This window comes from Laccaria bicolor, genomic scaffold (assembly GCF_000143565.1).
Source record: "Laccaria bicolor S238N-H82 LACBIscaffold_40 genomic scaffold, whole genome shotgun sequence".
NCBI classification, from domain to species: domain Eukaryota; kingdom Fungi; phylum Basidiomycota; class Agaricomycetes; order Agaricales; family Hydnangiaceae; genus Laccaria; species Laccaria bicolor.
In genome coordinates this window covers 445,796-471,096 of record NW_001889911.1, presented here as the reverse complement: position 1 = coordinate 471,096, position 25,301 = coordinate 445,796, and the positions used below count along the sequence as shown (strand labels likewise).

The following is a 25,301-nucleotide window of genomic DNA, read 5'->3' as shown; positions in this document are numbered from 1 at the left end:
AATGTCGTTGTGGGTATTGTTCCCCCTCCTGATTCATTAACACCAACGTGCATCAAGGTCACCATCAAAGTCTTTCGAAATGCACACAACAAGGCGAATACTCCCGAAGCTCGGCAGAAGTATGAGACGGCGAGTATCCTCTCTCCCTTTCTTGACCGTCGCTGGTTCTTATTTGATTAAAACCGCCAGCTTTTGAACAGTGAACATCGTGTTTGGGCACTTCTTTGCCATCCAAATGTGCTTCCCGTGTTCGGCTTGGTCGAAAACCCAGCAATCCCTTCGATGGGTATTGTGGCACCGCGCTGCACTTTCGGCGATCTGCGCGCCTTTTTATCTGACCCGACAAGACCATCATCTGTCAATAGAATTGCTATCGTGAGGGCCACCTTGATGGCATGAAATTTCAATCTGAGTGTGACTTTTTTTTAGGTGAAAGCAATTGCTGTTGGCCTTACATACATACATGGGGAAAAGGTGGTTCATGGTGATTTGACGATGGTAAAGATATCATTTGTTTCCATGACTGGCAAAAAAATCTTAATCTTGTACTGAATAGGGAAACGTCCTCATCGAGGTTATTGATGGAAATATCACTCCGCTTATATCTGATTTCGGTCTATCCCGCGTCCTCGAAATAAAAGGCTATACTTCCTCAATTTTTAGTGCGGTGCATCGGTCAGGGAGACTTTGTTTTGGAGCGCGATCTTCGTAACTAATCTGAAGGAACAGACACCTGCCCCCAGAAATTTTGTTGGCTGAGAATGGGGATCGGACTACGAAGGCCCTGACCCAGGAAGCTGACGTTTGGTGCTTTGGTATGCTGATGCTCGAGGTTCGTGCTTTTAAATGCGTCACATCCTTTCTATCTACTTATGTACTCAATACATTGCTTCAGACCCTTTCGGGGAAACCGCCATTCTTTCATTTGAACGAATACCAGGCAGCAAAGGCCGTTGCATCTGACGGCAAGATACCTGACCAAAACGGCTATCCTGTTCTGCCGCCCGACGACGCCTGTTGGCCAATTATGGGGAAATGCTGGCAGAGGGAGCCTTCGGACAGGGAGAAAATTTGTAAATTGTTGCAAGACCTAAACACTCTCAGGAAGTAACACCCGCAGGCCACATGCTTTACTTTCGTCCCCTTCACGATACATCTCATATATATCCATCTAGTATGTATCATCTTTAGTTTCGTCGAGTTCCATGCAATGATTCGTGAATGAAATAAATATTAGTCACTAATATGTTTTCTAACGTCTAAGGTATTATACTGTCTACTTTTTAACAACAAGGGTCCTGCGGTAAGCCTCCTCAAGATCCTTCTGAAGATTTGGCAGAACAGGCATGTGATGCTTGAGGAAGAAGGTTCAGAACTACAGAACAGCCAACAGAGAAGAAAAGGACGAACCTTATACTCCATGCTGAATTCACCCTTCCCTTGAGTAGACCCACGAAGTTGGTTGGAATACCCAAACATATCGTTCAGCGCCACCTCAGCGGCAGCAGTGAACTCATCATCGCGGACTTCGCTGTCAACAATGGTGCCACGACGAGTGTTCAATCCACCAATAACTTGACCTAGAGTCGCCAAAAGTGATGAGAAAAGGAACGATATATAAATGAGCATTATTACTCTGGAATTCAACAGGAGCAACGACTTCCACATTCATGATTGGCTCCAAAATAACACCCTTCGCCATCTTGAATGCCTCACGGAAAGCACCGATTGTTGCAAGTCGGAAAGCCAGTTCAGACGAATCGACGGCATGAAAAGCACCATCCTTGAGCACGAAACGGCATCCGAAAATGGCGTTACCAGATAAGGCACCTTTCTCAAGTGCTTCATAGAAACCCTACCAATTGAAAGACATCAAAATAAAGTCGGAAGTTTATGAGTGATGAAGTGACCTTTTCGATGGCAGGAATGAAATTGGTAGGGATGTTCCCACCCATGACCACGCTCTCAAAAGCAACGTCCTTTCCGGTCTCTGGGTCAGGTTCCATCGGCTCGATGTACCCGACAACTTTGGCGTATTGACCCGCGCCTCCAGTCTGCTTCTTGTGCGTGTAGGCGAAATCGGCGCGTTGAGTGATAGTCTCACGGAATGCTACGCGAGGTTTTCCAGTGACGCAATCAGTGTTGTATTCTCTGCGCATGCGTTCAACATAGATTTCAAGGTGAAGTTCTCCCATGCCGGAAATAATGGTCTAGATAGGAAGCGGTGGTTAGCCGGACATTGATAAGAAGACGGGATATGTAGAAGCCGGACCTCTTTACTCTCATGATCGATGTGAACTTTGAATGTAGGATCTTCCTTCTGGAAGCGATTCAAAGCACGCGAGAAATTTGGGGTTTCAATGCCTTTCGGTTTGATGGACAGCGAGATAACCGGTTCTGGAACATACATGTTCGTCTAAGAGTAAGATTAGTTGATAGATAGCAACGCAGATCCTGATACGATGCTTACCATGGAAAAGCTGGTAGAACCGTCCGTGAAAGTATCGCCTGAAGAACATTCCACGCCAAAAATGGCACAAATTTCACCAGGACCAATGGATTCAATATCCTCCATCTCATTACTGTGCATCCTAACGAGACGGGGAACCTTGACTTTCTTGCCTGTGCGAGCGTTGTAAATCTGGTTGCCCTTCTTCAAGGTCCCTTGATAGACCCGCATGTAGGTCAACTGGCCGAACCTGCCCTCCTCCAGCTTGAACGCAAGACCAACCAAGGGGGCGTCCGCAGCAGGAGTTAGTTGAACCTGAGGCGCAGAGGAGGGTAAACTCGTATCGTGCGCGAGCACCTCGGATTCAGCGGGATTGGGGAGGTAAGCGCACACACCGTCAAGCATGGGCTGAACGGCCGTGTTCTTGATCGCAGAACCGAGGAAGACCGGGGAGAACTTGAGGGCAATTGTGGAGCGTCGAATAGCAGCGGCGATCTGGTCGTTATTGGGCAATTCGTCGTTGAGGAAAAGCTCCCCAATCTCTTCGTCTACCTCGGCAAGTTGTTCAACAAGTTCGTTGCGCTTGGCCTTGGCGAGTTCCATAACGGATTCGGGAATTTCCTGGGATATAACGACCTCATTTCTAGGAGTTATTGAGCTCGCAGCCAAGAGAACAAACACAAAGGGGAAAAACTGACCCTTTCTGGCCCTCGTTGTAAATAGACCTCCAGTGTACGAGATCAACGACACCCTTGAACTCGTCCTCAATACCAATGGGCACCTGAACGGCAGCAGCAGGTATGCGAAGCTTTGACCGGATTTGGTTGACAATTCTCCATGGGTTGGCACCAGGCCTGGAGAAATGTTAAGAGACAACCGTTTAAGTAAAATTTTTGCAAATACCTATCCATCTTGTTAATGAATGATATACGAGGAACACCATACCGTCTCATTTGTCGGTCGACCGTTGTAGTTTGACTCTTGAATGAATGTTACACATATTCTAGGTTAAAGATCGTTTCGCACACCTGGACACCAGCCACAGCACACAGAACTAAAATTGCACCATCCAGGACTCGCAGCGCACGCTCAACTTCGATAGTGAAGTCTACGTGTCCTATTTATTCATGAAGCTGATGAGAATCACAGTAAAATTTGGAAAAATTACTGTTCATCTCACCTGGTGTGTCAATAATGTTGATAGCATAGTTTTGTTTATTGCCGGTCGCAACGTCCGTCGTTTCCCAGTCGCAGAAGGTCGCCGCACTCTGGATTGTAATCCCCTTCTCTCTTTCCAGGTCCATGCTATCCATCTTGGCTCCTACAGCATCCCGACCACGAACCTAGTGTTACACACATTAGAACATATAGGATAGACAGCAGACACCTGTGGTGGTGAAGAATAACACCAACACCGAGACAAGGAGGCTTGAGGAAGAAATCTCACGCCCTCAGCAGTGAGGTCTCCGTCTCTTGCTCAATGAGTCGGTTCTTCGTGCCAGCCGTACGTCACCACAGGCGCCTGGTAGATGACACGCGAACCTCATGAATTTGGCTGATGCGTCCGGTATAATATAAAATTCGTTCCGTCAACGTTGTTTTGCCAGAGTCAATGTGAGCAGAGACACCAATGTTGCGCTGAAATCTGAGTCGTTGGTGATCCTTTTCCGTTAAAACATGTTGAGGAGAGGGTGGAAGCTCTTCCTCGGTTTCAGGAGTGGGTGCTGGCTGCAATGCAGTTGCTGAAGCCGCCGCTCGTCTTGCACATGATGAGAAGGAAAGCCGGTTGGAGAACCAGACCGATTTTGAACAACACGACTGGGTGAACGCCCGACCCAGAAACATGTTCGCCAGTTGCCCCGAGCGAACTGGTAACGGGGGACACGGGATGACGGGAATAAGATGGCAAGTGCGGGTCCAGAAAAGTTTCGAAAAAAGTGTATTACGTAATTGACGGCAACTATAGACCTGCTATGGACAACGTATAGATCTAGTACAGCAAGCCACCCTTCAATGCATCCTTATGGCCATATTTTTTGGAGCTGTAAGAAACAGAACATGTGTGGGGATGAAGAGATCCACGTAGCGGAGGTGCGAGATGCTGAGTGTTGTGTGAGTTCTGTCTTCATTAAGTTCGTCGGTTATAGTCCAGGGCGTAGTTGTCACGGGTTTAGCCCAAGTCGCTCGCGCCGTCGTCTGAGTCTATATCGAGGGGTTCGGGAGACGGCGAAGGGTTCTCGGAGTCCCTCAAGCACTGGCCTGGTAGCATGATTCCTTTCGATATTCATAGTCTGAGAGCGAAGGTTCTCGGCAATTCTCCTGTATGGCACCCCGGCTTTGCGTCAGCCTTTGCACTCCTTAATGATGTATTCGCAGGTTTTTGTGTCATATCCAAACTGATACCTGGTGCTCACCTTGTGAGAGAATTGTCTCTGGCATTCTCTTCCAGGATTATATCTCCTTTTGCGCGCGAACTATTTCAACTTCAAAATAACTTGAGCGAACAGGAAGTGTGCCTGCCTTCCATTTACTTTAAGGATGTTGACGTGTAGACGTAGTGCCGTGTGTATTCCTCAAAGAGAGATTGGCATGTTGCTTGGTTTAGAAGTTACGTCAAATTTGCACTGGCACTTTCAGGTAGCACTGAGTTGCACCGCGTTCGAAGATATAAGGCCTATATATTAAACGATGGGTGGCTTGTTGGTGACGACGAATACAGGGATGTAAGACGCAACCAACGCCGATACACATAGTCTAGAAACGGATGTTCAGGACGGTAGTTGCAGTCTCATGACAGTCAAGCCACATACAATAAGTTTGACCACCCCCCACCAGAGCCCTCCTTCGCGCGTAAAGGGTGTTGGTTGATCAGAGAGTTAATGCCGAACAGCACTGCTGGCCAGGCCAAATACCTGTCGGTTGGAAAACAATCCGTAATGAGGACAACATCATCAATGAACAATTGCAAGACGCTTAACGCACCGATTACGCGTAACCATGATAAGGCCGGAGAAGAACATCCCCGACGTGCTCAAAGCCTCTGAAAGCACAATAATGAGACTAATCATGATACTACGAGTGACTCGCGACGAACCATTTGATTCTTTGTACCAGTTTTTCGGAAGAGAGAACGGAACCTCTAAAGAGGCATCTCTGGGGTCGTCATGCGAGTTCTTCATGGACGACATTTTGCAGAGAATAAAATCTTTGGGGAGGTGGACAAGATAGCTGGCAGGCACTACGTCACATTGAACGTGACCGCCAGTTACTTGTCACCATGGCGCGTAGGCTTGGGCCGCTTGGCTGAGGCCAACACGTATCCAACCAAATTGAACCAATCACAGACAGATCACAGAAAAAAAATTCATTCATCCGGAAAAAGTCCAAAGGACCTGACGCGGTCGTGATAGATGGCCTATGAAATACAATGGGCTACTACATATGTAAAGGGAATGTAAAGACAACTTGATAGAGATGTTTTCCTTGACGGAAGAAATCGTAGCTACAAAATTAGCTAACTAGCTAGCATAATAATATACGAGAAGTGTCCCGCGAGCCTTGCGTTCGACCAGTGTAATAAAAGCGTGGATGGATTTAGTAAGTGATACGAGTGTCCGGTGTCGTCCAATAATTCCAAAAGTTCGTTTGCTACTAGGCTTAGTGTCCCATTAATGCGACGATGAACACAGCGACGAAAATCGCTGCCGATCCTGAAATTTGAATCCTCGAAGCAGAAGAGGATTTCGCGCCTTGCGCCGCACTGATCGACGGTGCGGGCCCAGCTTCTGATGTGGTGACCGTAGCCGCCGCGGTAGAAACGGGGACAACTGAGGGCGCCGGGCCCATACTTGCAATGTCTAGATCAGTAAGAAATATGCGTTTTAGAATCTTTCGCAGTCTTTAGAAATGTTACCGACATTGTGAAAATGATGGCTGGGTAGGCGTGCTCTCGGCGTACGGCTGAGATTTGTTCAACGCCACTCCAACTGGGACGACGTACTGTTCAACAAATAGGTTAGTACTCTTGGACAAGAACAAATTAAGAAAATTGACGTTGAAGGCAGCCCTGATAGATGGGTACCACTTGATCGCCTCAGACATGGTATAATTGTTCAACTCATGCGTGAGCATGATGGCACCGACCTGAAAAGATAGAAACCGTCGATAGGTTATCATCCAGTTTCAATCCAGTTTCGTGAAAAGGAAAATAACGCACAGTATCAAACGTCCCGTTATTGGCAGCATCGATGAAACTCTGGTAATTTTGATCCACCGTGGCCTCAGTGACGCCTGCTGTACCTACTTTCCAATCAGACGAATCGTACTTCCACAGGATAGTACGAAGTCCAAGAGCGTTGGCAATAGCGCGAATACGATCATCGACATCACCATACGGAGGCTAAAAAGGATGGGTGATAGATCAGTTACGGGTCAGAAAACAAAGTCGTAAACGAACCCTCCAGCAAGTGGGTGTAACTCCAGTGACAAGCTTTATTGCTTGCATCTATGAAGCTTCGGTCAGCAAAGCAAATGGCTTCTCATCAGAGTGCGACGAACGGCTATTGGAAACTTTTCAGGGATTCACGGGAGAGTGAACGGGAAGGAACTGACTGTAGTACAACTCCGCGAACGCATCGGGACTGCTGAAAGACGTCACTGGATAACTCGTCAAACGTAATCTCATGAAGAAGAAAAATAGGTTCTGACTGTAGCGATGTGACCAGGTATCTTGAAGTGCATATTTAGGACAAGTCATTGCGAAAAACGTTATTACACTTACGGACGCAAACTTCATGGCCTGGAGGCAAAAGTATGATCATCAGACACACAGAAGAAAGTTCGTGCAGAGATGGGTACCATCGGTAATTGCCCTCTGTGCCTCGAGGGGCCAGTCCAAAACGTTACTGCCAATATAATACATCGCTGGACGAAAGAATTGAGCGCCGAGTCGACTGTGATTCCCTGAAACCACGCACTGGCTTTTTGTTTCTGAGATGTCAAATAATCATAAAATGCGTTATGTGAACAGTTTGGTCCATCGTCAAATCCATATCCGAGGGTCTTGGGCTATTTTCAATCGAGGGTTAGAAAGGACCGGACTTAGGCGAAAGTAGGGAACTTACTTCTGGAACACTAGAGATATCCATCGGAAGCCCTGCCAATTTAGGCGTAACGCACTGGTGATACGTCCACCAACAATCGGCGTCAGTCGCGTTGTATGTGACGTTTGTGAAATTGCCAGTGATGGTGCCCTAGATTAGGATATGATTACTCTTCGACGAAGAGGCTAAGGAAGAAAGAAAACAACTTTTGGCTGTATATTAGTCGGGACATTGGGGGAGATAGCTGCCCATTTGTTCATTGCGTTGGTGTCGTTGGGAAGGATTGACGCGGGCTGCCATATTGGCGGGAACGAGGAAATACTGGTCGACACAGGAGCATAGTAGTAGGGAGCACAACCGCCGCCAGTAGTTTGTCGACGCACTACGGCAGAGCGTTCCGCATTTAGTAATTCGTCGTTGCCAAAGGACTATAAATGCTCACGATGATCGACCTCCCTCCTGACGATTCCTGCGTTAACCCCCAGCTGCAAGGAAGAGCCAAGCGCGATGACGGTGCATAGCTTCTGAAGCAGAGAAAAGAGAGTGGGCGAGGTGGCCATTTTTGGATCCCAGGCGGAGGTATTGAAAGCTCCTTGAAAGCGTTGTGATTTCGTCAAACGACGCCGCCTTCAGTACTCCGTCAAACAATCCAACACGAGGGGAGACGGCGGGCACGTTCTTGAAGGGAGGAAAGGAAAGTGGAGCAAGGCTTTGGAAACGAGGCGTGCGGTCACTAATATAGGCCTAATAATAGCTCGCGTACAAATGATAAATATACTTACCTTCGTTTTGCCGCGTTTTGATCCCCGTGAGGGCAACGGGCGGCCGAGCGCTTGATAACCGGAATATGACGATGAAAAGCATGTTGGGGTCCATAAGTAGGGCACGTGAGGAAGAAAAAAGGGGACACCTAGCCAACTGACTTTTCGCCGTTTGGTTACAGCTAACTGCATAATCGTAGACCACATCTGAAATTTCACTTTGCGCCTTTGTCTGTGCGTAAACATCCGTTTTAGGCCGTGGCTATGTAAACCATGACGCCGATTCGCGCGCGCTGCCCATTGCTCCAAGTTCTAGCACCGTTTCGGTAGTTGCTCCAAACGCTCCAATCCCGCCCCGCACGTCATAAGGGTGGAGCGGTTGGAACTTGCCAACTTGGAAGGGCGTTCTACCTAATACGGTTATTTGTACAAATAAAGGCGCACAAAGTAAAATTTAGATATGGTCTACGGTTATGCAGTTAGCTGTAACATAGGTAGCCGACTTTTGCAGATTGTAGTCAGAATAATGCAGCCAACGAAGCTTGTACTGGACGGCATCAGCACAATGAAGCTGTGCGTCATGGAAGGTGTCGATGTCAAGGTTAGCTCTGGGAAAGCACAGTGCCGAAGGTGCCGTGGATGAAACCCGGTGAAAATCAACTCCGATCAGGCCGAGTCACAGTGACTATGGTCGATTTGTGTGGCTTGTGTGAGCATCAATCGAGTTAGATATATTTCAGGCGATTTGCAAGGCTGACCCACACTAAAAACCGCACTGCGTACATGGCTTACAGTTGCGGACAACTAAAGTCAACAAATTTATAGACCGATTTATTGAGACCGGTAGGGATTTTTTAAAAGTCCGAAAACCATCGGAATAGGCAGGAATTGAGTAGATCTTGCAAATGGTACGAGCCGATTTCCCAAAAGTGAAGATTTGTCAGAAAAAAGGTCCAAAATTTTGGCACAGGCCCAAAAAAATCGATAAAATCTCGAAAAAGTCATTTTTGGATAGATCTTGATGAGTACTGTCAGAATCCACCGAAAGAATAAAAATAAAATAGATCCTCCCCTTTAAAAAAAATTGCTATTATGCTGCCTAAACCTAGAGGCTGTCCTCCTAAAAAACATTGCAACCTTGCACGCCTCCAAAATAACCCTTTTTTGACTTCCATTCCATCAGTGACATCATTTTCTCAAGGCCGTCAGACTGTCAGTGAGGGAGATGATGAGGAACTGATCACGAGATCTCGAGAGTCACATCCATTGCACAAGAAAAATGAGGCAAGGGAAGCTGAGGATTCAGGAGAAGAGATGGATATGCAGAGAGTAATTGGGATGAGCTTGATTAGCAGGATTTTCCTGAGAGACTGGCTGAGATGGCGGTGTAGGATGCAAAAAAATTGGCTCAAAATTTTGGCACAGCCAAAAACTCGTGGGAATAACATGAAAACACCATTTTTGAGCTCCTTTTGCCTGTCCAGTTTCAGATCTGTCGTCAGATTTCCATCAAAAAATCTGGTTCCTGAGATACTCAATTTGTTGACTTTAGTTGTCCACAACTGTACATTGTGTACAGTGCTTTGCATTGCCGTTTGCACACCGAAATTGCGAAAATTATGTTTGGTTTTGTATGTTCGTCACAGATTGTCACGCATCAGAACGAGATCTGAGCACTTTGGGAATTTTGTATTTCTCAAACCCAACTTTTGTTGCACCTCAGGCATCGGATGAGATGCGCGTGCGAATCATCGTTTGCCATGATGAGCAACATCTTTCACCGCAGGAGATTGCAGGCCTTATTGGATGTTGCGTCCGGTAAGCGGTCACGGTACAACATACACAAACAGGATTTCCAAAACTCGTTGTGCAAACGGCAGTGCAAAGCACTGTAATATCGAATTGGATCGAACTCAAATCTATTTGTATAGAATTCTGTCGATAAAACGACACCTTACAAGGACCCCGGGCAATAGCAGAAAAGGCCTGATCCCGAAAATTGGGTTTTTGTCCGGACGCCTCTGCACCAAATTTGTCCGGACTGGACCTGGCCTACCACACCCCAATCTCAAAAATTTGTCCGGACAGCCAGATCAGGGTAAATTTTTCTCTACAAATGTCCCACAATTATGCCCAAATACCGGCTGGGAGGCTTTTTTTTTGACATCTCGTCGATTTTGTCCGGACTCTGGTCGAATTTTGTCACTTTTTGTCCGGATTGGCCCCCAGCTGTAGGGCCTAAAATCCACATTTTTTGTCCGGATCGGGACCAGGGCTTTCCTGCTATTGCCCGGGGTCCTACCTTACATCGCTTCAATTCTAGGCAATCAGATCTACCTCGGAATAACCCGAGTCATTTTTGACTGGGGATGAAAGGCCACGAGGAAGCTGGGTGAGAATTTACAAGCCTCATCGGGAAGGTGCGGACTGCAGACCAAGGCTCTCGATTATATATAGACCACAAGTCAACAAGCCTGAGGCACATCGGTTGGTCACTTGGAGCCAGAAGATGTATACCACTGAGAGGGGCAAGGAGGAGCACTGCCAAGAAGAAAGGAAATTTGGGCCGCCGGCACATCGCCAATTAGAACCAAATAAGCTACTACAACTTTATGGAGAACTTTCCTCAATTTGAGGCTCAATCTCGCTAGTTGTTACTCAAGCACTCACTTGCCATGCATGTAGCCAAAGTAGATAAGATATTTATGCAAATGAAAATGTCGTATGATTTTAGACAGGAGTCATTGGTAAGTACAGCCTTGGCTCCTGCCAATCCTTGATAGGTAGATGCATCGTGACAATTGACATGTACCTACAATGTCATAGTTTTTTTTTAGCAGGACAAAAGGCCACTTGCATGTCATTCATTCGCAAAAAAGTCCGAAAGAGCGACACGGTCGTGACGAAATACTGGGCGAGGGAAGGAAATGTCACAACGTGATAGATCTAGACATCATGATGCTTTCCTCGACGAAAGAAATTGCAGGTAAAAAATTAGCTAACTAGCATAATAATATACGAGAAGTGTCACCACGAGCCATGCGTTCGCCCAGTGTAATAAAAGCAAGAAAGGGTTGATGGGTGGGTTTTTAGTAGTAAGTGTTACTATGTTAAACGAGCGAGGTGTCCGGTGTCGTCCAATAGTTCCAAAAATTCATTCGCTAATAGGCTTAGTATCCAATTGACGCAGCGATGAACGCAGCGACGAAAATCGCCGTCAACCCCGAGATTTGAATCCGTGAAGCAGAAGAGCTCGTCCCGGTTTTCGCGCCCTGCGCCGCGTTGATCGACACTGTCGGTGCTGGGGCTTCCGATGTAGTGGCAGAATTCGTCGCAATAGAAATGGGAACAACTGAGGGCGCCGGAGCCATACTTGCGACGTCTGAATCAGTTAAAAAAAATGCATTTTATAAAGTTTCGCAGGAATTAGAGAGGTTAAGAACCGACATTGTGAAAACGACGGCTGAGTGGGCGTGCTCTCGACGTACGGTTGAGTTTTGTTAAGTGCCACTCCAACTGGGACGACCTACTGTTCGAACAATAGATTAGTATTCCTGGTCATCAATCAACAAGAACAAAAAATTTGACCGTGAAGGCAGCCCTGAGGGATGGGTACCACTTAATCGCCTCGGACATGGTATAATTGTTCAACTCATGCGTGAGCATAATGGCGCCGACCTAGAGGTAGAAACCGTCAATAGGTTGTCATCCAGTTTTCGTAGAAAAAAATAACGCACAGAATCAAACGTTCCGCTATTTGCACCATCGATCAAACCTTGGTAATTCTGATCCACCGTGGCCTCAGTGACGCCTGGCATACCCTCCTTCCAATCGAACGAATCATACTTCCATATAATAGTACGAAGGCCAAGACCATTGGCGATGGAGCGAATGCGATCGTCGACATCACCATACGGGGGCTAAAAAAGGATGGGCGATGGATCGATGACGGGTCGGTCAGGGGACAAAGACGTAAACGAACCCTCCAGCAAGTGGGCGTAACTCCGGTGACAAGTTTTATTGCTTGCATCTACAAAGCTTCGGTCAGCAACGCAAATGGCTTCTCGTTTGAGCGCGACGAACAGCTATTGGATTTTTTTTCAGGAGTTCCACAGAAAGTGGGCGGGAAATAACTAACTGTAGTACAACTCCGCGAATGCATCGGGGCTGCTCAAAGCCGTCACTGGATAACTCATCAAACGTAATCTCATGGAGAGAAAGATAGGTTCTGACTGTAGCGATGTGACCAGGTATCTTGAAGTGATTTAGAATAAGTCAATGCGAAAAACGTTATTACACTTACGGACGCAAACTTCATGGCCTGGAGGCAACAGTAGATCATCAGACACACGGAAGAAAGTTCGTGCAGAGCTGGGTACCATCGGTAATTGCCCTCTGCGCTTCGAGAGGCCAGTCCAAAACGTTACTGCCAACATAAAACATCGCTGGACAAAAAGAAATTGAGCAACAAGTCGACGGCAATCTCCCTAGAGAAGTACGCACTGGCTTTTTGTTGCTGCGATGTCAAATAATCATAAAGCGCGTTATGTGAACAATTTGGTCCATCGTCAAATCCATATCCGAGGGTCTTGGGCTATTTCCGATCGAGTGTAAGGAAGGACCGGCCGCGGGCTTCGACGAAAGTAGGCAACTTACTTCTGGAACACTAGAAATATCCATCGGAAGCCCTGCCAATTTGGGCGTAACGCACTGGTGGTACGTCCACCAACAATCAGTATCAGTCGCGTCGTATGTGACATTTGTGAAATTGCCAGTAATGGTGCCCTAGAGTAGGATATGGTCACTCTTCAATGAAGAGCCTAAGGAACAAAGGAAACAACCTTTGGCTGTATATTAGTCGGGACATTGGGGGAGATAGCTGCCCATTTATTCATAGCGTTGGTGTCGTTGGGAAGGATTGACGCGGGCTGCCATATTTGTGGGAACGATGCAATGTTGGTAGACACAGGAGCATAGTAGTACGCAACACAATCGCCGCCAGTTCGTCTATGCACTACCGCAGAGTGAATCGCATTTAGTGGTTCATCGTTGCCAGAGGACTATAAATGCTCACAATGTTCGGCATCCCTCCTAACGATGTGTGCATTAACCATTGGCAGCAAGAGCGAGCCAAGCGCGATAACGGTGCATAGCTTCTGAAGCAGAGAAAAGACAGTGGGCGAGGTGGCCATTTTTGGATTTCAATTGGAGGCCGCCTTCAGTATTCCGTCAAACAGAATATATCACCCCAACGCGAGGGGGAACGGCGGGCACGTTGTTGAGGGAAGGAAAGGAAAATGCAGCGAGGATTGAAAATTAGGCGTGCGGCCACTCAAATAGCCCTAATAATAGAAGTGATAAATATATACCCTTAGTTCTGCCGCTTCCAGTTTCGATCGATCTTTCCCCGTGAGAGCACCGGACGGCAGAGCGCTTAATAAAAGGAACATGACCATGAAGAGCGCGTCGAGAATGGACGTGACCACGTGAGGGAGGAAAGGGGGACATCTAGCCCAACTGATTTCTCGCCCTTCTGTTAACATGGCTAGCCGATTTTTGCAGATTGTACTCAGAATGATATCTAGTAATAAAGCCAAGGAAGCATGTACTGGACGGCATCAGCGTGGCGATAGTGCAATGAAGAGGTGCGTCATTAAGTATCGTTGTCAAGCTTAGTTTAGCTAACCAAGAGTACGCGCCGTCCAAGATAGTGATGGACGCGATAGGGTATCCGTGAGCTCAAAGATACCTTGCACAAAGACAAACAACGGCGGTGGAGTGTTCAGTAGAGTGTCGTTGAAGGTGCCGCGGATGAAAGGCCACGAGGAAGTTGGGTGCAAATTTACAAGCCCGTTGAGAAGAACTTGAAAAGAAGAAGAAACCACGCAAAATCAAATTTTGGTTGTCGGCACATTGCCAATCGGAACCAAATAAGCTGCTACACCTTAGTGTTGAACGTTGACAGCTAACTGCATAATCGTAGACCACACCTGAAATTTCACTTTGCGCCTTTATCTGTGCGTAAACATCCGTTTTAGGCTGTGGCTATGTAAACCATGACGCCCATTCGCGCGCGCTGCCCATTGCTCCACGTTCTAGCACCGTTTCGGTAGTTGCTCCAAACGCTCCAATCCCGCCCCGCACGTCATAAGGGTGGAGCGGTTGGAACTTGCCAACTTGGAAGGGCGTTCTACCTAATACGGTTGTTTGTACAAATAAAGGCGCACAAAGTAAAATTTAGATATGGTCTACGGTTATGCAGTTAGCTGGAACTTGCAGTGATCAAGCACTCACTTGCATTGTTGCAAGTTGCCTTGTGTATGCAATGAGAAATTGAAATCAACCAGAGCAGATGAAAAAAACGGAAATGTGTAGCCCCGTACAATTAATACACAGTACACTACGAACTGTCCACCGCCGCCCAAGCTCCTGCCAAGAAAGCCACGCCCAGCAGCACTGCGCGTCCACAGTTCATCCTGCTCCACGTCTTAATGTCATCCCTCAACCTCAGCCCGACCTGCGTATCTTCCTCCTTGATCTCACCCTGGATCCTTTTGATGTTGGGCATCATAACCGCGAGCGTATATGGCACGATGCTCACTCCACAGCAAGCGGCTAAGAGGTACAGTGGGCGGGCCTCGGCGGGAACATTGTATGCGAGGTACAGGTAGAGCGCAGAGGTCCCCACGATAAGCAATGGGAAGAAGCGCTTGCCGGTGTCGTAGACGTGCTGCCATTGCATTTGTAAAACCTTTGCAGGAAGGACAACTCCTTGTCCTTCGGCTTTGTAGCTACAGGGAGAGAGCATCGCTGGGATCGCGAAGGCGGAGATGTAGAAGTTGCCGCCTGACAATGATGAGATAGAGGGTAAACGAGGCGAGGATGCAACACGTACCAAACGAGATGCTTGAGCCCACGAGCGCTGCTACTTTGATGAACTTGAGGGACATGTTGGAACTTGACATGTTCTGCAACTTTTCACTTGGACTTTATCATGACGAGGCGCGTGGGATGTTGGTGGGATGGCGCCGAGGAAGCCGTCATTGACTCACTACGTCATTACCTCGGATGCATTGTAAATCCTTTCAACAACAGAGTTGAGACGGAGTCAACGTACACCACACGGCCCAAAATTCCAAGTACTCAGTGCAATTTTTTCAAGGAACATAAAAGTACACTCCATCCACCATCCTCGACGCGTTGTTTAGGAGGCCCGACAGTCGCATTTCAGACGACTCTGTACTCCCACACCCAATACCGAGATCAAACCTCTTCGGGCCGCGTTGACGCGCAGCTTATCGAGAAGAAGTTGGTTAGGGAGGCCAAGGAAGCCTTGAAGGGGGCGGTGAAGATGCTGCACAAAGTCAGGGTCGGATACCATCGAATGGGCAGACGTAGCCGTATTTTGTTGAACACGGCATTAAATATTTCGCATCTCATACGGCGACGCGAAATCATCATACCAAATTCCTACATGCACAGTTCCTACCAATAAATCCCCCATTTCACTCCTCATCCTCATCCCCCCCATCCAAGAAACCAACCGCATGCATCCAAAAAGCCTGCCAACACATCAATCCCACAACAACCCCCTTAATAACATCCCCAACCACATACCCCTCCCCAACCTTCATACCCCTCCCAAGCCCTAAAACCAACCCCACCTTCACCAACACCCTCACGAGCTCCATGCCCACGCACACCTTGTAGCTACCCACGTACGTCCGTGAGCGGTGGTTGAAGTAGAGTTGGAGGACGGTGGAGGCGGTGAAGACGGGCGACACGAGTTTTTCGAGGAGGAGGAGGTGGGTTGGTGCGGGGGTTGGTCCGGTGGCTGCGATAAGGTATGTTTGGTCTGGTTTCAAGAAGTGGTAGAATGCGATTGTTGAGAGGATGAACTACATACAATGAAAATGAGCGGATGAAAGAGGGTGTAAAAAAGTTAGAAAAGAAACCCACCAAACACTTCAACCTCCACCCAATCTGCCCATCAAGCCTCACACTCGCCCTTTCCCTATGCGTCGCAGGTGCGAACCACAAAAGCGGTATAAACCCGCGCCACCTCACCTCCTCCCTCGTCACCGCTTTCACCATCACAAGCGGTAACGCCATATGAAAAGGGAGGGCAGTGACGAAACCCCAGAACAACCTTAACACGCTCCAGTTCTTACCGTGGCCGTTGGAAAGGATGAGTACGACGTAGTGCAGCGATGCGAAGAGGGCGAGGAGGAGGGTGGCGGGGATGCTTATGCCGATGGTGGATGTGCGGGTTTACCAGTAGTGGATCTGGAGGAGAGTTTTGAGGATGTGCAGGATGTTGCTGGCGTGGTGTTAGCCAGAAAACAAAAGATGGGATGGGGAAACGTACTTGACTATTTCGAGGAAGAACACCCGCCTGGGGTGTATTTTTTCTTCGAATTGATGTCCATGCAGGCCCTTTAGTGATATATACACAAGTTAAACAAAGCACTGACACAGGGAAGGATTTCAGAATGCTCACGCATAGACTGTGCGGTATGATGTGCCATAGCTTTGTTATACTCCGTATCCGTCATGTTGTACTCTCGACTTGAGCTCAAAGCGCCGGAGAGTATGATATTTCGGGGCGAGGCACCAGAGTAGCTGAGTTTCCATGTGAGGTTTATGTACTCTTCGTCTATAGCGAACAGAACGATGAGTTTATGAATGGCTTTCGTCGGGAAAGACCAAGAATACCAGGCAAAGAAGCACCAACGCATCGTTCACGGTTCACCGGCACAGCTACCAAATTCTAAACACACACACCACCCTCAGCCATCATCTCTAAAAAATCCTTGAAAAGAAACTCGCCTTGGGACCCCACGCATTTTCCGTAGCAGCAAGATACGGCGCATAAGCCCACTCCGTTCTTCTCTTTCCCGTGGCGTCATCAACGACCTCGAGTTGCAGCCTCGTCTTGCAATTTCCGAGTGTCAAGAAATTAGACTCGCATTGCTGCCAGCTTGGTTTGGAGATGGGGGTCGTCGAGACGCACTGCTCACAGATTATCGGCTGGCTCTCGTGCTAGTAAAAGGATTCCAAAAACTTACAGCGTCTGATTTGAGGTCCTTGTGGAGCTTGTTGTATGCTTTGCGGTTGACTTGTATAGCTTCGTCATGTCCACGACACGGAGCTGTGTCCTATTATCTATACTTACACATGAGTATCTGTAAAGAACGAATAGAAAGAAAGGAGGAAGTTTACGAACCTAGTGATGATATACGGATGACTCTCTAGAAGTGGCTTCCCCGTCGTCGTCGTGAACCCAAATTTCCGGAACACACGGGAAGGCGCTGCCTTCAATTCAACATCCTCATCTTCATCTTCATCCGAACCATCACTTTCTCTAGGTTGCACATCAACAGCATCTGCACACCGACTATGCACGTTGGCGAATTCAAGCAGCGGTATCGACAGGCCGAACGAGTCGATGGCCTCCTCTACCATCGTTCGTTCATATGCTTCTGGATATGATCTCCTTGGCGGGAGGAACATGGACGTCGGTAAACATGATGAGTAGTTCGTGAGATGGTCGAGTAGGGATGGTGTAGTGGGTATGAGAACGAACGAAGCGCGTAGATCGTAGTTGCTTAGTTCCTTGTGTTTACTATACGCACAGTCAAGCCTCGTTTGAAAAGGAAGGAAAGGAAAACACACAATATGCTCGTGGGGACGTTCATTCGACTCAACTTGAGCCCTTTAAACACCTTTCCCGAAAAAACGACAGTCTCATTCACACCCGCCTCCTCCCCGTGCCTATTCCTCATCCACATAGTAGCCAAAACATCAAACCCTTGCTCCGAGTCAACCACCGGACGCACCACCGCCCCCCTCTCCCTCACTTCTCCCCACGTCGCATTCTGATACAACCACGAATGAGACGCCTTCAACGACTTATGTGCGCCCCTGATGTAGGTGGTAAAAGTGACGATGAGGAAGAGGACGAGGAAGAGGAAGGAGGTTATGAAGAGGCATTTACACCCTGATGCCCAGGTTGATTTTCGGCGGGGTAAGGGGTCGGGGTTGAGGCTTAGGGTGAGTTGGCTGTGGGATGTGTTGCTATGTGTTGGGGGTGCTGGAAGGCACAGGGGGTGAATCTATTTTTCCGATTGTCATGGCTGGCTGCAGTGGAGTGGAAAGATTCAGGTGGCCCTCGAGAGGCGCCGTGGGTTTAAACCTGTATGCGCGGGTTGCGGTTGGGGCGAGTACGGAAGTGGAGTGAATGGCCATGGAGAGGGAGAATTGATCAAATCCTTTGCCCATATTGCTGATGAACGCTGTGAAGGTGACCTTCGAATTAGGCTCGCAACCGGAATTCGAAGGCGGGGAAACGACTCGATTTATCCGACATATCCTTTTGACCTCTTTAGCAAGTTTTCATCAATATACACGTTACTCGCAGAAATGACTCGCGAACTCACCTGTGGAATCCTAACTTCAATATCCCGACGCGGGACCGCACCCAAATCGCACCTTGTTTCTCCGGCGCATCAGCTCTCCATGCCGACTAACAGCGAAACAACGCGGCTGCTAACATGTTCGATGAAAGTCCTTAGTCGGGAGTCGGCACCAGAGGGTAATAATAATAACGCTCATCGATATCGGAAGAACCATTTCTACGTCGGTATTTCGCGTTGACATGAGAAGAAAGAACAATCACGAATGTCGATGAAAGTTGGGTTTGGGTATATGGCATTGGTACAGAAGCGAAGATGGAAGTAACGACGACAATAAAGAGAGGTACGGATATAGACATATCGTAACCTTTTTGAGTTTAAATGCGAAAAGAGCTTGGGGATATGCATCGATGAGTCTATTTCGCGAAATACGGTTATCAAGACGATGTTGAGGTTTACGCGAGGTCAAGACGACAATACGACGAGGTAGAGAGTGAGTGAGGTTGAGACAAGTTGAGAGTGCAGCAACTTAGGGTCAAGCAGGGCCGACGGGATAACTGAGATTCATAAACATATTGCCATGACGATGAACTAGGACAATGTACCTTTCTCACGACTGAGGTGCTGGCGAGCGAGGGAATGAAGAAGAGGAAATATTCCAATTTTGTTCCAACGTTTCTCATCTCTCGTCTCTTCGCGTACGCTTTCTGCGTGCGTTGGGTTTTATGCTCGTAGCGGCTTCTATCACCAGGACGCTTCTCTCACTCGCTATCTGAATAACACCGTCATTTACATAACAAGGAAAAAGGAAGGTCGCTCTGGACGCCCATCCATACCCCTCATTCATTTGTTTAGTTTCCCCCACATTGACTGTGCAAAAATGGATCCATCCTTTACTTTTCCCCGCCCCAAGCCTGCTATACCCCGTCCCCAAGCTCCTTCAGCCTCTCAAGGGGAGAGCCGTGAATCCAATGCCCTCCGTGCTTCCGTTCTTGATGCTGCACTTGAACTTGGTCTAGGAAACAATTCTGTCGTTGCGGACTGGATGTTCAACAATACCCTGCAGGAAGAAGAGGAAGAGGTAGAGGTGTGTCCATCCCTCTGCGTCACGCATCACTTACTGATCTATCACAGGAGCCCGTTCCTTCGCCTGGCCTTACATACGGCTCATCAGCCACTTCCGAGGAATCTTCCTCTTATTCACACCGTCCACCTCCACCTCTTGCTGCCTCCAATCCCACCCCTCTTTTTCTTTCTGATTCAAGGGACCCCCAGTTTCCCAAACATCAAGGCGCCCGAGCTGCCATCGTCCCGTCCACCGTTGACGTGCCGTACGTGGCTGCCGGTAGTAACGTCACTTTTCCCGAAGTCCCCGTCCAGATCCCTCCTCGACCTACTACGCCTTCTGGGCGAGCCAAGCTCAAAAAGAAGAACCGCGGAGATGGGTACGAGAGTGATGGTGGATACGTCAGCGAGGCGGGGAGGAAGAAGGATAAGGATAAGAAAAAGGAAAAGGAAGGGGCTGATGAGAAAAAGGAGATGAAGGCTCGTTTGAAGGAGGAGAAGAAGGAATTGAAAGAGGAAGAGAGGAAGAGAAAGAAGAGTTTGGTTTCAGCTGTTACGAGGTCTTCGTCCAAGGATAAAGAAAAGGACAAGGATTCCGGTTATGCGACTGGCTATGAGACTGACGGGAGCAAGCATAGTAAATCCAAATCAAAGAAAGTCAAGCCTAAATCTTCTCTGGGCAACATTGGCGGAGAATACGAACCAGATGCTCCCTCAACGCCTCTCAAAAAGTCCAAATCGCGGTTCTTCAAACTAAGCACAAAGTCCTCAAAACCAAACCTTCAGGAGGACGTCGTCCCTTCACCCTCAACGGAAAAGGACAAGGGGAAGGAAGTCGTCCCCCTCCCCATCGCAGGCAGGTTCATCACAGGCGTAGGAGCACCACCAGTTCCTTACATACCCCCTCCCACCAATCCCAGTCCCGTTCTTGCCCCCGGCGCGAGTCTAGCGTCAAGCCTTGTACTTCCACCTCCTGAACGCCTTCCCCCCATCGCAACGCACGCGCTCGACTTCGATTCAGTTACATCCCCCGTGGTCACCTCCTCGCCTGTATCAGCCGTCACCTCCCCAGCTGTCCTCTCATCCCTAAAAAAGCAAGCAGACCGCGATTCACGGTCGTCCGCCAGCTCAGGCTCCTCTGGTGGTTCGAATCCACGCCGCAGGGGCTTACAGTTCTCCCCTACCCATGCGAATGGGAGTGAGAGTTTTTCGACGATTACTTCTACTTCACAGTCCCATTCGCACTCACATGGACATGGGCCGCCTCCGTCTTCCATGATCTACTCCCCGCCTGGTTCTGCGCAAGGGCATTTAAAGCCCCCGTCTATTTCCTTCCCTGTGACGCGCTCTCCGTCCCCGCATGGTCCTCTTAGCCCAGTGGCGCCGTTGAATGTGGTTAAAGGGTTGAAGACCAAGGCGTCGTTGGATGCTATACCCTCGAACCACTACGCCAATTCATCGAGGGGCGTATCGCCTATACCACTATCGCCAGACTCGCCTTATGTCATGGTCACACCTACTACTTCCTCTTCCCCACCCAACGTTATCACCTCACCAATCCCACTTGTAAGACCACGCAACCCACCCACAAACGGCTTCGGCCCACGCATCTTCACTCAAACTCAAACCCAACCCCCGTCGTCACCAGTCCCACCACCAAGCCCACACGTCCACTTCCCTTTTGGCGCCCACGAAAAGCCCACGCATCTGAGCATAGTGCCCTCTGAAGACTGGGTCGTTCCGTCCCCCTCTAGTTCCCAAACATCACATCATGTTATAACGCCGCCGAGTGTTTTGGCGTATTATGATATACCGCCGCCTAGTCCGCCGCCTATGGGTCCGTTGCCCGTTCCCCCTGTTGAAGGAGGAAATGGGGCAGGAGGGGCAAGTGCGGGTGTGTTCCCTACGACGTCGCAGTTGAGGGCGAGGATGCATGAGCGGGGTGTGGGTGCTACGAAGGAGTTTAATAACCAGCTTGTGAATATGAGTATGCAGAGGGGGAGGGAGCTGCCTTTTCCTGCTCGTCCTATTTTGCCCACCAACAACTCCAATTCCTCCACTTCTACGACCACCAACCCAAACTCGAATGGTGTTGTTGGACCGGGGTTGGAGGCACGAGTGAATGTTAGGAGGTATCGCGATTTATATGCGGCTCCTGCTGGGGGATGGCCAGAACCTCAGTCTCAGTCTCAGCGTCGTCCTTCTAGGTCCGACGAAGGCGAAGGCGAGGGGTATCACGCCGAAGAAGAAGAAGAAGAGGAAGAAGACATGAAAGACGTCCTAAACCGCTTCGAAGACTCCGACTCAGACACAGACTTCATAAACCCCCGCACCCTCGAAACGCGACGTTCCTTCGAAGCTATCAAGCCTCTCCCAGGACACGAAAGTTTTGCAGTGGAGGAGTATTACGGTACCCGCGATAGAGATACCATCTACTCTTTCGCTGACACTTATGCTACGGGGGGAGGGGACAGGAACTCGAGATGGAGCGGGAGTATTTATAGTCGGAATAGTATTTTGGATCCGGATAAGAGTGAGGAGGCTCGGGAGAGGTTTTTGGAGAGGGTTAAGGCTATGTTGGGGGGTGATGAGGATGAGAGACGTGGAGGGAGGGGGAGACAGCAGGTTGTTCCGCCTGTTCCTGATATCCCGGAACGGTTTGCGTCGCCTAGGAAGAATTGGCCGCCTGGCAAGTTTTGAAGGAGGGCTTGGTTTTTTTTTTTTTGGTTCGTTGACCTTTCTTGTGGCATTTTTTCCCCTCGTCTCATTGCTTTCTCGGTTTTGCTATACGCTCTTTTATCATCTTGCTCACTCGCTCACTCACGCCGTCGTTCGTTCCCGTTGCGCTCCCCACTACATACATACCTACCCGCTCGTTCAATCTGCACTGCACATGCTGCAAGTCTGTGACTTGCTTTCTATCATATCTACTTGATACCTATACTCCATATATATTATTCAAGTACTTATGACTATTCAATTATCAACCTCGTCCGATTCAACGGTTTCGATATTCACCAGACACTCGAGCCAATCCTGCTTTTTATCACCACTCACATGAATCGTCTTGGCTATCAGGATCAAGAATCGAAATGACGACGTAGTGCCCCTTCACCGCACTCGAACCGTAGCCCTTGATGCGAACCGTCTGGACTCCATGTTACAGCTAACTGCATAATCGTAGACCACATCTGAAATTTCACTTTGCGCCTTTGTCTGTGCGTAAACATCCGTTTTAGGCCGTGGCTATGTAAACCATGACGCCGATTCGCGCGCGCTGCCCATTGCTCCAAGTTCTAGCACCGTTTCGGTAGTTGCTCCAAATGCTCTAATCCCGCCCCGCACGTCATAAGGGTGGAGCGGTTGGAACTTGCCAACTTGGAAGGGCGTTCTACCTAATACGGTTGTTTGTACAAATAAAGGCGCACAAAGTAAAATTTAGATATGGTCTACGGTTATGCAGTTAGCTGTAAGTAAACAAAGGGGGTGAGCGCTGCCTAGTGGCGTATCGATGTGAGTTTAGGATCGTTTTGCTGCTACGTGTTTTCTTCTTTCTGTCAATAACGGCCCGTTCAAGTAGTTCTCTCACATTTGCGGGGCGAGCGTGTCACCGGACCTTCAAGCGTCAAGATTAGACGAGCGTCTTCGGAGATGCTGCTCACGGTTACTTACTTGGGCGTGTCTGGGCCAGCGGGTTAACTTGAACAACGTGTCCTTGACGTTCGATAAGCGCGCCTTCCGCAAGTATTTTTCCGGTGATCACCATGTGATGCAGTTTCAACTACGATAAAGTGTGCAAGCTGTCGTGGTTCCTTTGAACATACGACATGGCTGTTATCGGCATTGATGTTCAGGATGTGAAGGTCATTATCAACCTTTCCGAGTCAGCAGTTCGGATCACTTGCTAATATCACTACGTCCTGCAGCGTTTGGACGGGCGTATAAAGATCACCGCAAAATATCCTATCGCTCATGGTGGTTACTCGGACATATATCCCGGAATCTGGCGTGGTGGGTCAGCTTTCTTAGGTCCTGGAGTCTGGACTGGCAATGCAACTTCTGGCCAAAATGTTGCTGTGGGTACCGCTCACATTTATATCGTTCTCCCTCCTAATTCACGAACCCTGTCGTGCATCAAGGTCGTCATTAAAGTCATGCGACATGCAGACCGCGACTTGAAGGCGAATGATCCCATAACTCGGTCGAAGTATGCGAAGGCGAGTATCGACGGGTCTCTCCCTCCCGTTCTTGGCCTAGTCTTATTTGATTCAAATCAATAGGATTTGGAGAAGGAATATCGTGTTTGGGCACATCTTCGCCATCCAAATGTGCTTCCTTTCTTCGGCCTGATTGACGACCCAGCGATCCCTTCCATGGGTGTGGTAACACCGCGCTGCACTTTCGGCGATTTGCGCTGCTTCTTCTCTGACCCGACGAGAGCATCATCTGCCAACAGACTCTCCATCGTGAGGGTCACCTTGAGGGCATGAACTTCCAATCTGAGTGCAACTTTTTTTTTTCTAGGTGAAAGGAATTGCGAGAGGCCTTACTTACATCCATGGGAAAAGGGTGGTTCATGGAGATTTGACGATGGTAAAGAAAATATTTGTTTCCCAGGCTGGCGAAAAAAATCTTAATCTTGTACTGAATAGGAAAACGTCCTCATCGAACTTATCAATGGCGTTTTCACCCCGCTTATATCTGATTTTGGTCTATCTCGGGTCCTCGAAACAGAAGCCGAAAGTAGATGGTTTCTCTTCGAGACTTTCAAGTCAATTTCCTTTGTGCCACGTCGGTCAGGGAGACTTTGTTTTGGATTATGATCTTTATACTAATCGTAAGAAATAGACACCTGCCCCCAGAAATTCTGTTGGCTGAGGATGAAAATCAAAGTAGGAAGGCCTTAACCCTCGGAGCCGACGTATGGTGCTTTGGTATGGTGATGCTTGAGGCTTGTGTTTTTTCCCTACCCCGGTTACCATATTTGACAAATTTGATACCTTGCTTTAGACTCTAACGGGGAAATCTCCATTCTTTCATTTGATCGAGTTTCAGGCAGCACAGATGGTGGCATTGAGAAATGAAAAGCCTAATCAGAACCTTTATCCCACCTTTACCCATGATAAAAGATGCTGGCATGTTGACCCCTCCCATAGGGAAAAAATGCCTGGCTTGTTGCCGTCTATAAATGCATTAAGGTAAAGAACATTCTTTTGTTTCGTAGTTCGTTATCAAGTTCTCCAATTCCAATGAACATTCCTCGCTTGCCATGTAATGAATAGTGAACGAAATAGAAATTAGCCATTGATATGATGTCCAAGGTCTAAGGTAATATTTTGTCCACATTTTAGAGCAAGGGTGTTGCGGTAAACCTCTGGAGGTTTTTTGGCAGAACAGGCATCTGATGCTTGACGAAGAAGCTTCAGAACGACGGGGCACCGAGAAGAAAAGGATGAACCTTATATTCCATGCTGAGCTCACTTTCCCTTGAGTAGACCCACGAAGTTGG

The 25,301-nt window shown here is 48.4% G+C and overlaps 9 protein-coding genes across 9 annotated transcripts; 3 read left to right on the top strand and 6 right to left on the bottom strand.

The window, feature by feature from the left end:
- Positions 1-1,207: 1,207 nt before the first annotated feature.
- On the bottom strand, positions 1,208-5,200 carry LACBIDRAFT_295443 (uncharacterized protein; the record flags this gene model as incomplete). The annotated part of the gene is made up of 12 exons (XM_001886816.1): positions 1,208-1,354; positions 1,411-1,580; positions 1,636-1,855; positions 1,911-2,210; positions 2,273-2,416; positions 2,471-3,092; positions 3,148-3,303; positions 3,353-3,429; positions 3,478-3,566; positions 3,630-3,792; positions 3,992-4,177; positions 5,189-5,200. The coding sequence occupies 12 exons, from the start codon at positions 5,198-5,200 to the stop codon at positions 1,277-1,279; spliced, it is 2,217 nt and encodes a 738-aa protein (XP_001886851.1). The 3' UTR covers positions 1,208-1,276.
- Positions 5,201-6,358: 1,158 nt separating this feature from the next.
- LACBIDRAFT_253895 (carbohydrate esterase family 4 protein) lies at positions 6,359-7,907 on the bottom strand (the record flags this gene model as incomplete). The annotated part of the gene is made up of 11 exons (XM_001886815.1): positions 6,359-6,448; positions 6,503-6,592; positions 6,666-6,848; positions 6,906-6,953; positions 7,047-7,105; positions 7,157-7,177; positions 7,230-7,247; positions 7,307-7,372; positions 7,426-7,516; positions 7,573-7,701; positions 7,758-7,907. Coding segments are annotated over 11 exons (945 nt in total), but the record flags the coding sequence as incomplete, so codon positions are not given.
- A 374-nt stretch (positions 7,908-8,281) lies between these two features.
- On the bottom strand, positions 8,282-8,558 carry LACBIDRAFT_309549 (uncharacterized protein; the record flags this gene model as incomplete). Its single annotated transcript, XM_001886814.1, has 2 exons — positions 8,282-8,284; positions 8,334-8,558. 2 exons carry the CDS (start codon positions 8,556-8,558, stop codon positions 8,282-8,284), a joined length of 228 nt encoding a protein of 75 aa, XP_001886849.1.
- A 1,560-nt stretch (positions 8,559-10,118) lies between these two features.
- Positions 10,119-10,547, top strand: LACBIDRAFT_309546 (uncharacterized protein; the record flags this gene model as incomplete). The annotated part of the gene is made up of 1 exon (XM_001886891.1): positions 10,119-10,547. The coding sequence occupies one exon, from the start codon at positions 10,119-10,121 to the stop codon at positions 10,545-10,547; it is 429 nt and encodes a 142-aa protein (XP_001886926.1).
- A 1,156-nt stretch (positions 10,548-11,703) lies between these two features.
- LACBIDRAFT_253920 (carbohydrate esterase family 4 protein) lies at positions 11,704-13,306 on the bottom strand (the record flags this gene model as incomplete). The annotated part of the gene is made up of 12 exons (XM_001886813.1): positions 11,704-11,838; positions 11,889-11,990; positions 12,050-12,232; positions 12,295-12,342; positions 12,396-12,397; positions 12,451-12,495; positions 12,546-12,566; positions 12,616-12,633; positions 12,692-12,757; positions 12,816-12,906; positions 12,969-13,097; positions 13,142-13,306. Coding segments are annotated over 12 exons (1,005 nt in total), but the record flags the coding sequence as incomplete, so codon positions are not given.
- A 1,406-nt stretch (positions 13,307-14,712) lies between these two features.
- Positions 14,713-15,262, bottom strand: LACBIDRAFT_309543 (uncharacterized protein; the record flags this gene model as incomplete). Its single annotated transcript, XM_001886812.1, has 2 exons — positions 14,713-15,158; positions 15,208-15,262. 2 exons carry the CDS (start codon positions 15,260-15,262, stop codon positions 14,713-14,715), a joined length of 501 nt encoding a protein of 166 aa, XP_001886847.1.
- A 313-nt stretch (positions 15,263-15,575) lies between these two features.
- Positions 15,576-19,086, bottom strand: LACBIDRAFT_332386 (uncharacterized protein; the record flags this gene model as incomplete). The annotated part of the gene is given in 13 exon segments (XM_001886811.1): positions 15,576-15,782; positions 15,930-16,022; positions 16,272-16,557; positions 16,681-16,748; positions 16,787-16,968; positions 17,333-17,354; positions 17,381-17,470; positions 17,490-17,497; positions 17,615-17,937; positions 17,988-18,374; positions 18,508-18,684; positions 18,752-18,837; positions 18,901-19,086. 13 exon segments carry the CDS (start codon positions 19,084-19,086, stop codon positions 15,576-15,578), a joined length of 2,115 nt encoding a protein of 704 aa, XP_001886846.1.
- Positions 19,087-19,607: 521 nt separating this feature from the next.
- Positions 19,608-22,492, top strand: LACBIDRAFT_295439 (uncharacterized protein; the record flags this gene model as incomplete). Its single annotated transcript, XM_001886890.1, has 2 exons — positions 19,608-19,814; positions 19,862-22,492. 2 exons carry the CDS (start codon positions 19,608-19,610, stop codon positions 22,490-22,492), a joined length of 2,838 nt encoding a protein of 945 aa, XP_001886925.1.
- A 1,127-nt stretch (positions 22,493-23,619) lies between these two features.
- Positions 23,620-24,876, top strand: LACBIDRAFT_332384 (uncharacterized protein; the record flags this gene model as incomplete). Its single annotated transcript, XM_001886889.1, has 7 exons — positions 23,620-23,655; positions 23,719-24,036; positions 24,073-24,258; positions 24,317-24,385; positions 24,445-24,535; positions 24,655-24,726; positions 24,803-24,876. 7 exons carry the CDS (start codon positions 23,620-23,622, stop codon positions 24,874-24,876), a joined length of 846 nt encoding a protein of 281 aa, XP_001886924.1.
- Between the last annotated feature and the right edge of the window lie 425 nt (positions 24,877-25,301).